The 14,574-nt window shown below is 37.2% G+C and overlaps 1 protein-coding gene and 1 long non-coding RNA gene across 4 annotated transcripts; one reads left to right on the top strand and one right to left on the bottom strand.

Moving 5' to 3' along the window:
- Positions 1–5,663: 5,663 nt before the first annotated feature.
- Positions 5,664–10,149, bottom strand: LOC140797395 (uncharacterized). Of its 3 annotated transcripts, none has more exons than XR_012110640.1 (2): positions 9,829–10,149; positions 5,664–8,335 (listed from the first exon to the last, which is right to left on the bottom strand). It is a non-coding gene; the product is annotated as an uncharacterized lncRNA (long non-coding RNA). The 3 variants fall into 3 exon arrangements; XR_012110638.1 differs by having other exon boundaries at positions 9,833–10,149; XR_012110643.1 differs by having other exon boundaries at positions 5,664–8,305; positions 9,833–10,149.
- An 863-nt stretch (positions 10,150–11,012) lies between these two features.
- Positions 11,013–11,902, top strand: LOC140798876 (transcription factor HEC2-like). Its single transcript, XM_073152965.1, has one exon. It carries the CDS (start codon positions 11,117–11,119, stop codon positions 11,756–11,758), a length of 642 nt encoding a protein of 213 aa, XP_073009066.1. The 5' UTR covers positions 11,013–11,116; the 3' UTR covers positions 11,759–11,902.
- Positions 11,903–14,574: the final 2,672 nt, after the last annotated feature.

Genomic DNA, 14,574 nt, shown 5'->3' with positions numbered 1-14,574 from the left:
CAAATTATTTTTTCTTTAAATCAATATGCTAAATCAATTCGCATCATTAATAAGAAAATTATAGCAATTTCTTACATACTAGTATTCATACATGTTACGATCAACAACAGACGTAAACTGCTCCGAGTCCATAGAAAATTGAAAGAATTTTCAAGTAATGAATGGCTGACCAAGAGATGTTATGGTCGGACCGGCGGACCCCCTTCGTCTCATCCTAGCTTTGGGAGTCACACCAGTTGGCTCCACATCTGAACCAGCCTCAGTAACTCAGGTTAATGTGAAATTATTGTGATTAAAAGTTGCACGAAAATTCACAGAGAAATAAGTAACAAACAAAACTAACCCACAGAGCTTCCTGCAAAATAGGACAGCAGCTACGGAAAGAAATGAATGTCACACGATACATCTCTCACCCAATTAACCCACTCAGCTATTCCTTTCCCTTGCTTTCCCATTCCTTCTCCCTTTCCTTCTGAAGCTAATGATGTCGATGGTCCTCTTGCTGAACTGTGGGGGCATTTCTGATTAAGAAATTACTGCCGAGACTGGATCTCATGTACTGCATGCCATGCCATCTAAATCTTCAAAGTTGAGTTCCACTGTTAACTGGGTCTACAATTTTACTCTCGTAAAATGGAACCAAGTAACTACACATATTTGTCTAAAAGGATCATTTTTTTCTTTGGAAATTAGATTTCAGATGCATTAATATTGACTTAGTTATTCTTATGGTACCGATATCGATGGAGCAAAAGGCCTACCATATGCATTGTCAACTCCGTTGCTACACCTTTTTATGAGGCGTTACTCTCATTTGGTAAAAATAAATACTCTCTGAAAACTTTATGTCATGTATCGCTATCCTATTACAGGCCTTTTTTTTGGTCATGTTCGCTATATATCCGGGGTCGCATCTTCCATCCAGCTTCGCGTTCTCTGAAGTATATAAACAGTAGTACTGCAAAAGCTGACATCATGCGATAGTATCTGGTTGCAAGTTTTAAGCATACACCTATTTTAGATCTTCCTTTTGATCGTACTGCCATTGTTTTCCGTTTTAAAAAGGGCTGCAAGTGGATGGACCTGGCAACTCAAGAGCCGGAAATTTATCCAAACCATAGAACTGAATGCAAGTTTAACATAACCTAAGCTAATATATATATATATATATATATATATATATATATATGCTATCATTTTAAATTTCCAACTTCTTACAATTATTCCTCATGATTCTACTTTTACCGTAGAGAATCTTGTGCTCGAGTACTGCAAAGGCATTCACAATCATAGGGATTGATTTACTGTCCTTTTGTTTTATAAGTAGCTGATTTAAAAAAAACAAATTCTTTTGAGTTTTCACTTTCTCAATAAAAAAATGGTGTAACTTCTTAGAAAATATTAGCTTAAGAGCAAAGTAAATTTAAAAAAAAAAACACTCAACTCTTGTTTAGTTTGATCAAATAAATGGAATATTCCTTCTCTTTCTATTAGCTACACCAAATCATATTACCTAAATGAAGCCTAACTTGTCGTACAGTTTAAATAGACATTTCCTGCCGTTCTTTCCTGTTTGTTTTGTAGCAGAGCTAATTCATCTAATCTCGTTGCATGGTGGTACCGACTCACCAACTCAAAGGGTTAAGTTTTAACTTGAGGTGGATCCTCTGCCCATCAACTCTCATCTATTATATATATATATATATATATTTATAGTAATGCAGCTTAGTGTGTGTGAGAGAGAGAGGAAGATTCTATTCTAATTTCTCGAACAGACAACCCACCTTCCTCTCTCTCTCTCTCTGCTCTCTGCTCTCTGCTCTCTCTCTCTCTCTCTCTCTCTCTCATGAGTCATGACCACCGCTCACTCGCATCAAGATATCTCTAGATTAATAAACTAATAAATACTAAAAGAGATAATAACAGTGTGGTTTTGTATCCATTAGGTGACAAACTATAGAAAGAATCACCCAGTGACAAAGGTTGGACTATGCTAAAAAGGCTGCTTAGAACGTGTATTTTAATGGTGGATATGGAGTGCTCGAAAAAAGACGGGCGTGGACGGAATCCCACCAAAGTAATCTTTTTTTTTCCTATAGCAAAGGTTCTCCTGCCTGTCATCTTCTTCCACTCTCTTCTGTCCCTTTCTCTACGGCTTGCTGGGGGGTTTGAGATCGAGAAGGCAAAGCACCAGGAAATTTTATTGTTTCTATTGTGTCCTTATCTGTAGATGCCCACGGACCCGAACAGTGCTTCATTGGTATGTGTTCGTCTCAAGTGGAGAGGAGATCAGAGACTCAATAGTTTAAAAGTATCACGTGATGAGCCCTGCACATGAACTAGAACAGTGAGAGAGCCTGAGAGGGTGATCTTATTATGCAAATACCACCTTGCTAATGCTAAGTATCTGAACCCAGACAACAAATACGACGAATGCAAACAGAAGAAAGGAATCCGTTTGGTGATATCAAGTGCTAGATCTTCGTTAAGGAAACACGCAAAAAGAGAACAAATTTGATTATAGAAAGTATACAGAAGGCAACACATGTATACCAATGGAAAAGATGCATGACTTTAATATTGATTGCTTAAGACATAGCGTAGCGGTCTCTGAGATGATGCATTATGAAAAAGGTACAGTGTGAGCTTTTCTTTTTCTCAACCATAACGTTGAGCATAATCTAAACTACATAAACATATAGGGAGATATGAAAAGTTGAGAGAGAGAGAGAGAGGCATCAAAAGGCGAGAGAGAGAGAGAGAAATTGTGTCTTTTTCATGGATTCCTTCTCTTCTCTGTCGCTAAAGCCGAATGCTTTCCTAAAAACCAAATACAAAAAAGTGATACAAGTATTGACTTGGTCATGTGAAAAAGAAGAATAGGATGTCCTTTTATCAAGTGGCATCATTGAGTCAGCCTTCCCAAGGTCAAGTGGAGAGGACCAAACATTGCTGAGAAAATGATTAGGATGGAAGTCTCTCTCAAAATAAGCCACTAAGCCAGGAGCTTTTTCCACCTCTGCCCAGTTGACACACTTTCTTCGCTGCCATTTTTTTAGAGACAAATATTTGATAAGTCAAAAAAAAAGAAAGAAAAAAGAAAAGGGAGAGAGAAAGAACAAATGAAATATAATTTTGCATGAGAAGAGAAGGATGTGCGTGTACATTTGTCGATCTTTCTTTGCAGTGTTTTTCATACAATTTCTGCCATGTTCCAAATATATCTTGGAAAAAAAAGGGATCTCTTTATAATTACCATAGTAAAATTTCAAAATATCATAATTACCATACAAATAGCCGTGGTCTTTTAAAAATACCATTCTACTTGTTAAATCTAACTCACCATGATTAAAACATAATTTACACTTTTAAAAAATTATTTTGCCTTTGTATAAATTATTTAAAATAGTTTAAATCTATTCAAAATTAAATATAATACTATAGTACAACGAAAAATTAATATCTTCTTTTATGTTTTAAATTTAAAATGAAACACTATTTTAGTTATTTATATATATATTTGTTAACTTTAATAATAATATGTTAGAAATTAACAGTAATAGTAATTCTGAAAGTAAAACGATTTTAGTAAAAATTCTGATATTTTAAAAAACCATTATTATTATTATTATTATTATTATTATTATTTTGTATGCATACCCTACAAAAATATCTTATATCTTTCTAATGTTTATTTTTACATTTATACCCCTCAAAATATATATTGTTTATATAGATATCCACCCCTTAACTAAAAAATTTATAAAAAAAAGCGTTCAAATTTTAACGGTTAGTTAACTCTAAGAGTTATTTTAAGGATTTTGAAGAGTATAAATGCAAATCTAGAGGAGTTTACAAATAAATATGAGATATTTGAAGGGTATGCAAATTACTATTTTACCTTTTGAGATAACGTCACATAATTACCAATCATATGCAAATTTTATCTCTTTCCTCTCCCCTCTCTGTCCTCTATAAGGGCATATTAGCAAAATGCAAGGTATTACTTCATATACCCGAGTGCCTTTTAACGAAATTTACATTTACACCCTATATTTTTACTATTTACAAGTCGAGCCTTATTATTTAGCAAATATGTGTAGAAAACACCCTGTCGTTAGATCTATTAGCTAAATTTAACTAAATCTCTAGGTTAAATTAACTATACTAAGAAAATTATAAAAATACCCTCAACCTAACCTAACTAAACCTAATCAATTAAACCCAACCCAAACTAACTAAACCCAACTTAAACCAACAAACTCACTAAACCCAACCCAACTCACTAACCAATTAAATCCAACTCAACCCTTCTCCACCATCAAATCAAACCCACTCAAACCAACTAAACCCAATCCTCCTCCCGCCTCATTCTCTCCTCCCTCCTCCCTCCTCCCTCCTCATTCCCTCCTACCTCCTCATTCCCATCTCCCTCCTCATCATCCCTACCTCTCTCGTTAGGAATTCAACATTCGAGATGTGAGGATCTGGCCTGAGATCTCCTTGGCTACGCCGCGGGATCAGGGGCTCCGTGGACTATTCTCCCTTGGCAGCACCTCCACCAACTACTTCCACAATGATACGAGCCGCCTCCATGCTCTCCAACACGGCGCCGTGGATCACCACTGTTGGAACCGACATGTTCGACCACGACTTCCCGGGGATGTGCTCGCAAACACCACAGCAAACGGGAGAGAGCTCGTTATCGACGCCCACTTCCTCCTCGCCACTGGAGTAGGCCAAAAGGCTGGGGTTGCAGGTGGACTTCACTCTTCTCCCCATCACCCAAGGGTGATCGCGGTGATCACACCCTCGAGGACTACGGATCCCCTGTCGAGGGCATGGGCGAGGGTCATGGTCGCGTTCTCGTCCCGCGGGTCAACTCAGTCAATCTCGAGTCAACCTAAGGACATTTTAGGCATTTGAGATATTTTTAATTAATTGAATATTCTCATGATATTAGTTAAAATCTAACTAATGGTATTTTCAGCTAATATTCCCTAAATCATAAGAGTTGATTTGTACATAGTAAAAATGTAGGATATAAATACAAATTTAACTAAAAGAGAAAGTGTTATATATAAATTTCCCACTTTAGAAAATATTCTTTACTGCTACTACTTTAACATATACTCAAGAGTATTTTTGTTATTTTGATTTAAAACATCACCAATTCACAATAGATTTTATTATTCTATAATACTTTAATATTAGTTTTATGTTATTTCAAATGTAATTATTACTTCTTATTCTAGTATGGAATTGAATATTAAAATAGTTTATCCTAATATTAGCTATCTTCTTTTGGTATTAAAAATTAGAAAAGTAATACATATTCTAATCTTGTTCCACAAGTGTACACAGCCTAAAAGAATCCAACAATTCTTCAGTGGCAATTATGTAAAAAAAAACTCCTAAAAATTCCAAACTTTAGGCGGACTGCTTAGCATCTAGGGATAATAAAACCATTTATTGACAAGTGTCTGTTGATTGCAGCAAATTAAAGGATATAAATGTGACTAGTAACCCACCTTATTCTATATCTACTTTATTAGGATGATAAAACTATGCAACTCCAATATCACAGAAATTTGTGGGTAAGGCCACAAGCGCGTTGTTGAATTAATACAGGTGTGTCATCATCAATTATCAGTTCACTAAAATTATTATATCCTATACTCCTTTATTCCATAGGCTCCAACAGCAACTATAACCTTACAGAAGTCATCACTCTAGTTCTATGAACTATTTGATCAATTCAACTTAATAATAATTTAACAATCTTTTTTTCATGATCTTAGTGCTATACCATCGTCGACCATGAATTACAAGATCCCTGCAAGTACAGAACAATGATTAAGCACATTATCTTATCTAAGAAAAAAAAAAAGAATCCTCTTACTGACATTAAAAAGCAACTAATAAAGCCAAATGAGCAATTGTTTGAAGAACACTGTTAATGAAGCATTTGAATTCATCGTAATAACATAAGAAATGGCACGGAATTTTTTTAAGATGGAACCTTTACAGACTTATGGCTCAGACGAGCAGTATTCTTAGCAGAAATAAAGTAAAAGAAGTAAACAACTGAACAAAATGCATCCAAAAGAGTAAAGTAAATGCAAGAATGGTCAAATGTTAAATGATTTTCACTAGAACATCAGAGCAGAGGACTTAGATATTGAATTTAAGCGGCTTTCATATGTGGACCCATATGGTACAAGAGGGTTTCCGACCCTCCCCTAAAATTTCTGATGCACCCAATCTGCAGACAGAGTTATATCATGCATGATACCTTCAAAAAGTAAACTAAGCTGTTCAGGAACTGGGAATATTGGCTGATACCAGACCAGACACAAGATGCAAGAAGAAAACAAAGAGAGAGGGAGAGTTAAAAGGCACTGTGTGCACTAATGCCAAGAAGAAACAAAGGCTGTTCCTACCACATGCCCCTCACCTCCTTCATCTTCTCTTCTTTTTATTCTACCCATCAAAAGAAGCTCGGAAGACCCCACTCTGAAGCCTGCCATTCCAGGGATTCAATGGTTCAATCAAAAGCAATCAGACATCAGTGCTCCTCATCATCCCTACCATAATTACCAGCATGTGCAATCCAACATCTATGTCCTAACTTCTAAAATTCTCTCAATGGTTTATAAATTTTTCCTTTCACATATGAGAGAGAAGTAGTGGATATATGACTGAGTGAGTTGCAGAATTATACAATTAAGATAACTCTTAAGAGCCTAATTAAGTAGCTTGGTGCTGAACGATGGACAAGTGAGGAGCAAAAAAAAAAAACTTTCAAACAGTGTGTAGTTTCATGGAAGGAGATGGAGAAACTGCAGATACATGTGTGGCTACGAAACTCATCAACAGTGAGATTGACTTGTTGGATTGATAATTGAGGACTGAGGAGGATTAGATCAAATTGTAACTGAGATTTTTCATTTTGGTTTTCTTACAAAAGAAGCATATTTTAGAGAGCAAAAATTCATCAATGATTGATGTTATTCATTACCTCTGAGAAGAGATTATTATAACATTTGGCCTCAGTGAAACCTTTTCAGAGCTACAAATATGATACTTGGACAGTAGACTGAAATTAAGTACTGCAGACTATGGAGATCCTACATGAGTAATGACATGTCAGAGGGAAGCACAGAATAAGTACCCCAGGATATCTGAATGCCAGCTCCTGTACCATATCTGTGAACTCCGCCAAGCAATAATAGGAAAAAGAAATCAAGACAGATGATATGAGCACTTAGCTAACAGATTAAATTGATAAAAAACACAATTATGTCAAAGCTCTAACAGGTAGGGAATAGATGCAACAAGAATTTGTCATGGTTGGCAGAATGGGGCCTGTCTAAGTGTTTGATGCATGCTCAAATCTACATTTATAATTTGTAACATCTTAGAGAAGCATTCGTTAAGGATGGGAACTCAAGGAAGAGTAGAGTCTACTTAGTTGTTATCAGGAAGCAACATCACTTGTAATGGGGGTATTAGGTTCCCCCATAGACACCCACATTAGTGCTGTTCATCTTGTTCAACTACCAGATGCAATTATATATCCAATCCTACTCGAACACAAAAATCATGTAAGAAAAGAAGAAACAAGTCTATAGAAGATAGATAGGACTATCGTCATATTTGAGAAAAGACATAAACCATGAATCTTTCAATGCATCTCTATAACCAACTATCACTTGCACGATACAATATGAACTGTATTAGTGGGTAAATGAAAATTTTAATCTGAATCTGTAGAAATGTCATCATATGAACATGTGCTACAGAAGCTAGATAGGACTTTTGTCATATTTGAGAAAAGGCTTAAACCATGAATCCTCTAATGCATCTCTATAACAAAGTAACCAACTACATTTATCTCAACTATAACATGCATTATACAATATGAACTGTATCGGTGGGTAACAGATATTATCAGGCTGAATCTGCAGAAATGTCTAAGAATAACTATACCTGTAAAAAATTTTAATGCTTCTTCAACCTCTTTCTCAAGTGACATTGTGCACTTGCCATTCTCAATAGTATTGCTTCACAACAAAACTAGTTATTCACCCTCACAATCAGTGAGTATCCTCCTTCTGCATGATACACTTTTTTTGGGAGAACCCGAGTAATCTCTTGTGGATCAGGGAGGGGAGGGAATATGAGGGGACTGTCCCGACCAACGGGAATTTTAATTGTCTTCTTGCTCCAGCGTGCTAATCATAATATGGGTTTGAAAGAAGCTGATTCATTCCTTAGTAAAGCTGTAACAAAGCAGATGCCTCTGTTCGAATGATTGTACCTTCTTCAGATACTATTTAAAAAATATTCTTTTGTCAACGAGCCCATAAAAGATGTGTGCATGAAAATTAACTAACTAACATATGCAGACAAACAAAAACTTGAAAGTTGGGTGCACAGATGAAATCACATTGTATTACAAAATTGCATGATGTAGAACTCTTTGCTTTCCTTCTTTGGTTTTGAAAGGAATTTTGCACTTGGATTTTTGTTTTAAAAACTGTGGTTTGGTAAATCTAAATTCTCTTCCCTACTAAATTCTCCCTTTTCCTTGTTTCTCTTCTTCTTTAACCCGATAAAGGCCTATCTTCTTCTATCAACCTCTTTTCTTCATTCTTTCTCCTTTGGCAGTTCTACTGGAAGTATAAAAAATTAAAAACTCGAATCAGAGATTACCCTGTACTCCTTCATTACTGGAAAAGCTCTGCAAGAGATAATCTTTGATGGCACAGGACTACAGAAAGTCTTTAGATTTTATTATATGATGATCTAAGCTTAATATAATTTCTCTTTGATGCAACAGGAATTATAGAAACTGTGTTTTGAGAAATATAATTCCTCTTTCCGTAATCATTTCTATCTTCTCCTTGTTTCTCCTCTTTTTTACCTGATAAAGGCTCTATCTTTTTTCTATCAACCTCTTTTCTTTATTTCTTTCTCCCTTGGCAGTTCTCCTACTGGAATACAAATACTCGAATCAGAGATTAATCTGTAATCCTACATTACTGGAAAAGCTCTGCAAGGGGTAAATCTTTGACGGCAGAGATAGTCCAACAGGGTGTCAGACTGTCAGCTAATTAACATGGATTGTACAGGTTAGGATGAAGCATAACTCTGTCTTTTAGTTGTTCCACTCAAGTATTTGGTAATAACACGGTCGAGTACAGAGGCATTAGTGAAACTGTTCACAAATTAATATTTCACAAGTTCATTAAAGCACTACTTCATCACCAACTTAATTTAAGTGTTTAACCATTTTTGTAAATTTCACACAGTCTCATAGCCGATCACCCCTTTTAAATCTTCTAGTATTTACCAACAAGATGCATCAGCAATGCTACTTTTTTAGCATTTCATTTGCCCTCTTTTTTACTCTATCTTGTCCACTAAACAATCAGATAATCTTAAAGTGGAAACCCTCAATGGATTTGCATAACAGAACAAGTCTTTCATAGTTATGTATTTGATTGTTCTTAGTCCTTTGGGTGGCGTTGCATCCCAAGATGCATCAAAGTCACTTCCTTCGGCCACCTCGCCTTCTCAAATTTGCAATGCAGAAAACCAACTTCACTTACAGATATCCAAATAGCGCTCGAAAATTCTAACTTCTGCACTACATTGCTTCGCAAACTTATAGGTGAAAACAATTCGAAAACACAATACATATCTAAATATCAACGCATTAGATCTATGTGACGGCAAATAAATTTAGTAGGAAATGCATAAATCTGCAATCACTTAATTCCGTTAACGATAAGAACAACTTATAAGGATAAGAATTTAAACCTACGGGATCGCGTTACTCGCCGCAGTCTCATCGCCGTACTCTTGAGTTTCGACAGCACCATACACTTTTGTTGGCCAATCGCATCTTTGAGCTCCGAATTCTTTAGAGAATAAAACCGTTGGTTGGTTCCGACTCTCCCACCGAAGTGGTGGTTGTATGACCGCTATTTTGGACGTAATCCGAAACCCTAGAAAGTCGAAACTCCAGCAATGCCATCTCCGAGACTAATTCGAAGAGGCGAAGACCCTTCCGGTTTTTTAGTGAAAACATTTCTTTTTGTCTTTAATTTTCTATTCTCTCTAGTTTCCGAATGGACTGGATGCATTGGAATCAACTGTATATCAAGTTATGACTACGTTTGTTACTATAGTTATGCTTGGATTAATGTCATACTCTGGCCGAGCGACTAATTTGATTAGGTGGTCTTTGCAACAAAACTCTCTTCTAGTTAGGATCAATTGATTCATCACTTCTCAACGAAGAAGAGAAGGTTGACTCCTCTATGCAATGAAAGCAATTGAATGGATCGGAATCAAGTTGATCAAATCTTGCAACATAATAATAAATCGTTCATAGATTTAAATGCCCAACTTCAGAGCTAGATGTGGTCCAACTTAAAATAGTTAGCCCAAGTAATGTATCAGTTAAATAATTGAGCTCCAATTAGAAGTCACACCTAATTCTGGGCCCTACGAAGTCGGTCCAGTTACATACTTCATCTTGCCCAGCAAAGATAAAGAGGAGAACAGGAGATTGCTCTATCGGGTCCGGAGAGGGAACAGCTGAGGCGTCCCACGTTTGTCCTTCTCCTCTCAAACACTGACACGTACGACGATTTCCGCGTTGGATTCCCCTAGTCGGCGGGGCCGTGACATTTAAAGGCTTGCGTTGACCCAGGGTCTCACTCCTATGAGTTCTGACCGTATCATGTGACACGAGATGGCTCAAATCATAAAAATATAGTCCTGGTAATATCTAATAGTTTCACGTAAATATTTAAGTCTTGTGATGCTAATTCTACCGCATGTTTGCTGAGACAAACCAAACCTGGCCATAACACATTATAAGAAAAGAGCATTTATGAGGACGGGAAGATGGTAAGAACATTCGTTGCAATAATCGTACAACCCAGTTCTTATAAATAGCCCTCCTACCGGATGCTGGAAGACGAGCGTCTAGCTAAGGATATATAGAAGAGAGAGAGAGATAAATAGATATATTAAATTTCAAACCTGCAGCTTGTATCCTTTCTTTAATTTCTACCCCTCACTCTCTCAGCTGGAAAGAATGGACGTGGACTTCTTCAATAGCTCCCCAGGAACCCAGATGGAGTTGATGGATATGATGTTACAAAATGAGGAGCTAACTGCATTTCCTGACCAACCACTGTTTCCGGAGTTCTACGGTTCTCCTACTCCAACATCACCACTGTTAGGTAGTGCTCATTCTCCTTTAGTCATCCAAGACCAAACAAGGGCTCCCATGTTTGCCAACCCCGCCCTTAGTCATCAGCCGACATCGACGGCGGCGATGAGGGAGATGATATTCCGAATCGCCGCGATGCAACCGGTCGATATCGATCCAGAGTCGGTGAAGCCACCCAAACGGCGGAACGTGAGGATATCGAAGGAGCCCCAGAGCGTGGCGGCGAGGCTGAGACGCGAGCGGATAAGCGAACGGATGCGGATATTGCAGCGGCTGGTCCCCGGCGGAACCAAGATGGACACAGCATCGATGTTGGATGAAGCTATCCATTACGTCAAGTTCTTGAAGACCCAAGTGCAGTCACTTGAACGGGCTGCAGCGAATCAATCTGTGGGGCTTGTCGGATTGCAACCATCTCCTGTTGTGTTCTCTTCCGATGTGAATAATTACTCGTGCTACATGAAGCCATATCAGGATCCAGATCAGGGTTTTTTTCAATTCTAACCATATGTTGAGTTGAGATATATTGTAATTAAGAATAATGCATGGTTTGAGTTGATACGATCGATCCGTCATCTCTCCAGTTTCCTGTCAGTTGTAATTAGATGTAAATCTTGTTGTTAGTGGATATCTTGTGTTTGGAGAATAATTCATCCTTCGCTATCTCAGTCTCTCATCTAGTTTAGTCTAACTTTTTCTATGAAAGGGACTACCTCGTGCCCATGAGCAGTCTAGTCTTCGTCCACATAAATGCTCGCAGGGTTGTTATTAGTCAATAGCAATAATAAAAATAAAAAAAGGTGTGTGAAATACTATGTCTGCATGGGGATTTCACGTAAAGTTGTTACAGCGACGGGTTCTCTTTTCGAGAGGCAATGCATCGGGTCTCTTCAGTGTATTGGGACCATGCATGCACTATATATGATTCCAATGCTTACGTACGGATCTATAGTGATGAGTGTCTTAGTTATGTCACATACCTATATATTTACAAGGAGGTTGTTACAGTTATAACTGTTGGGCTAGGACACGTGGCTTCTAACGTGTGTAGGTCCGTTTGGGATACTTTTGGTTGTTCTTGGAATAGAGGCTGTTTCGTAGGAGTAGCTTGGAATAGATGTCGTGAAGAACTACCACATATAGTGAGAAATTTTTTTCTCTTCCTTATGCTTGAGTTGAACATCCTATGGAGATTCATTTGATTTGTGTGTCCCAGTTTGGGTCTGACAAAGTTGATGGATCTAAAGTTTAATTTTTACTCTTTATAGAAATGTTGTTTAGATCATCGTACATAAATATATACTTTGTATATTTACATTATGTTTATACATATATCTTTATTAATTAAGTTTTTCCAAGCAAAATACATCTTGATTGATAAACATTTCAATGCTTAGGTTCTTGGGTACGTATGAATTTTTCTTGACCTTTCAAACTATAATAGTAATGTAGTACTAGTTTCACCGCATTATATGTACCATGGATCAATATGTGATTTACAAAGTTATAAATTTTGGATCAACCGAGCTATCATTGTAGCTCAATAGTTGAATCTTATCAACTCACAATAAAGATAGGCATTTAGGTTGATATATAGCAGATATTTTATCTTGAGACCTATATACACATGATTTGAACTTGTTGTAAATTAGAAAAAATATACAGTCGTCCAACGTATTAGTAGAAAATAACTAATTTCTTTGTCTAACTTATAATTTATTAGCTCATGATTAATTTTGAAAAAAAACTACACATGTCAACGCGTTAGATGAGAATACCATAAATTTGTATAGCTTACAATCAGATACCAACATACATAAATGAAGGTTCTTTCTTTACAAAATAAAAGAAGAAGATAAATAAATTAGCATATCCTTACTCTGCTATGTATTCAGACAATCATGTGCTCATCAATGGATCCAGTAACCATGTGACGAAGAACATGGTGGTCCACAAAATCTTCTCCAAATTATTAATGTGCAGATACCAATCTAGACATCCCTTCAACGAAGGACCACGCTATCTTGTTAATTTACCCTTTCTAACCATTTCCAAATAGACTGACCAGCACTGGGCAATAATAATATTTTTCTGAAACAAAATAAAAAAGAAAACAATAGAAATAGTATAAGAATACGAAAGCTTATAACTGTCGTTCTTTAACAACTTACACCTCACGTATATAAAAGAAAAAGTGATGTTTGGGTGCTATTTACAGGCCTTAGGTTTTAAAATAACTGGTAACTTAATTACGAGCATTAGTTACAACCGGACATCTGTCCTAGCTAGCAGGCAGCACCTGATCTTTCAACCACTAGTAAAATCTTACAACTGCGAACAATATAAAAGTAAGATCTCCTTTTCCGGATTGTGTTCCAATCCTATACCTCCCTCCCAGTCCAAAGGACAGATGAAATAAAGAAGAAGGTATAAACTGCCGGTCTAAATTCCCCCCCCTAGCGAACCTCATCTAATAGATCCAAGTCCATCTCTTCCTTTGGCCGGCCTCTTTATTTCTCATCCCCCACCACACCTTTCTGCCTACAGTTAATCTCCATCATTGGTGGGATCTCTGTTCCCCTCTCCTAGCTAGGCGTCCCGGCCCGTTGCAGAAATGTTTGGGCCTCGGTGCAATGAACCGGAGCGAGACTGTGAGAGGAGTAAGCTTTAATTGTTATGATTGTGAGCTCGAATTTGGCGTTCGATCGATGGCAGGCGGCGTGGGATGTTGGGAACCGAGAGGGTTGGGTCACATGGGCCGGTCACGGAGAGGATTGACCGTTGTTCTTGGGGGAGATCTCGGGTTGGGTGGGGGCGGGGGTGAGAGAGAGAGAGAATGGCTCGTAGCGGAGGCATGGCTGTCGAGAGATGAGAGCAGTGGCGACGCCGCGTCATGTGACGTGGGGGCAGATGTGATACCCTTTTCTGAGTTTGTTACTTTCTTGACCGGGTTGTGTCATGGATTTGGTCAGACGGACGTCGCCAGTCCGACACGTGGTGGCCACGGATTATGGAGGAATATATGCAGACACACAAAGTTGTTCTTTTTCTTTTTTAGGGGGCGTGTACTTATATTTATCAGTGCTATATACTGTTTTCATTAAATATAAATTTTTTTTACTGTAGTTGATTTTTATTTTAAACGAATTTTTATAAATCACATGCTATATTTTAACTATTTATTAATTCACACTCTGTTTTTTGAAGATTTTATAATTTAAATTTTTTTCTATATAATTCTCATTTAACACTTGAAGTTATTTTCATTAACTAAGATCGATCAAATTATTAAAATGTTCGCACCATTTTCTATCATTCCA

Source organism: Typha latifolia, chromosome 1 (assembly GCF_019914945.1).
Source record: "Typha latifolia isolate L0001 chromosome 1, TyphaL0001v2, whole genome shotgun sequence".
NCBI lineage: Eukaryota > Viridiplantae > Streptophyta > Magnoliopsida > Poales > Typhaceae > Typha > Typha latifolia.
This window is presented reverse-complemented; position numbering and strand designations above follow the sequence as displayed.

What these genes read in the sequence shown, in the direction of transcription:
- LOC140798876 (XM_073152965.1), top strand. Translation starts at nt 11,117, where the DNA reads ATGGACGTGGACTTCTTCAATAGCTCCCCAGGAACCCAGATGGAGTTG.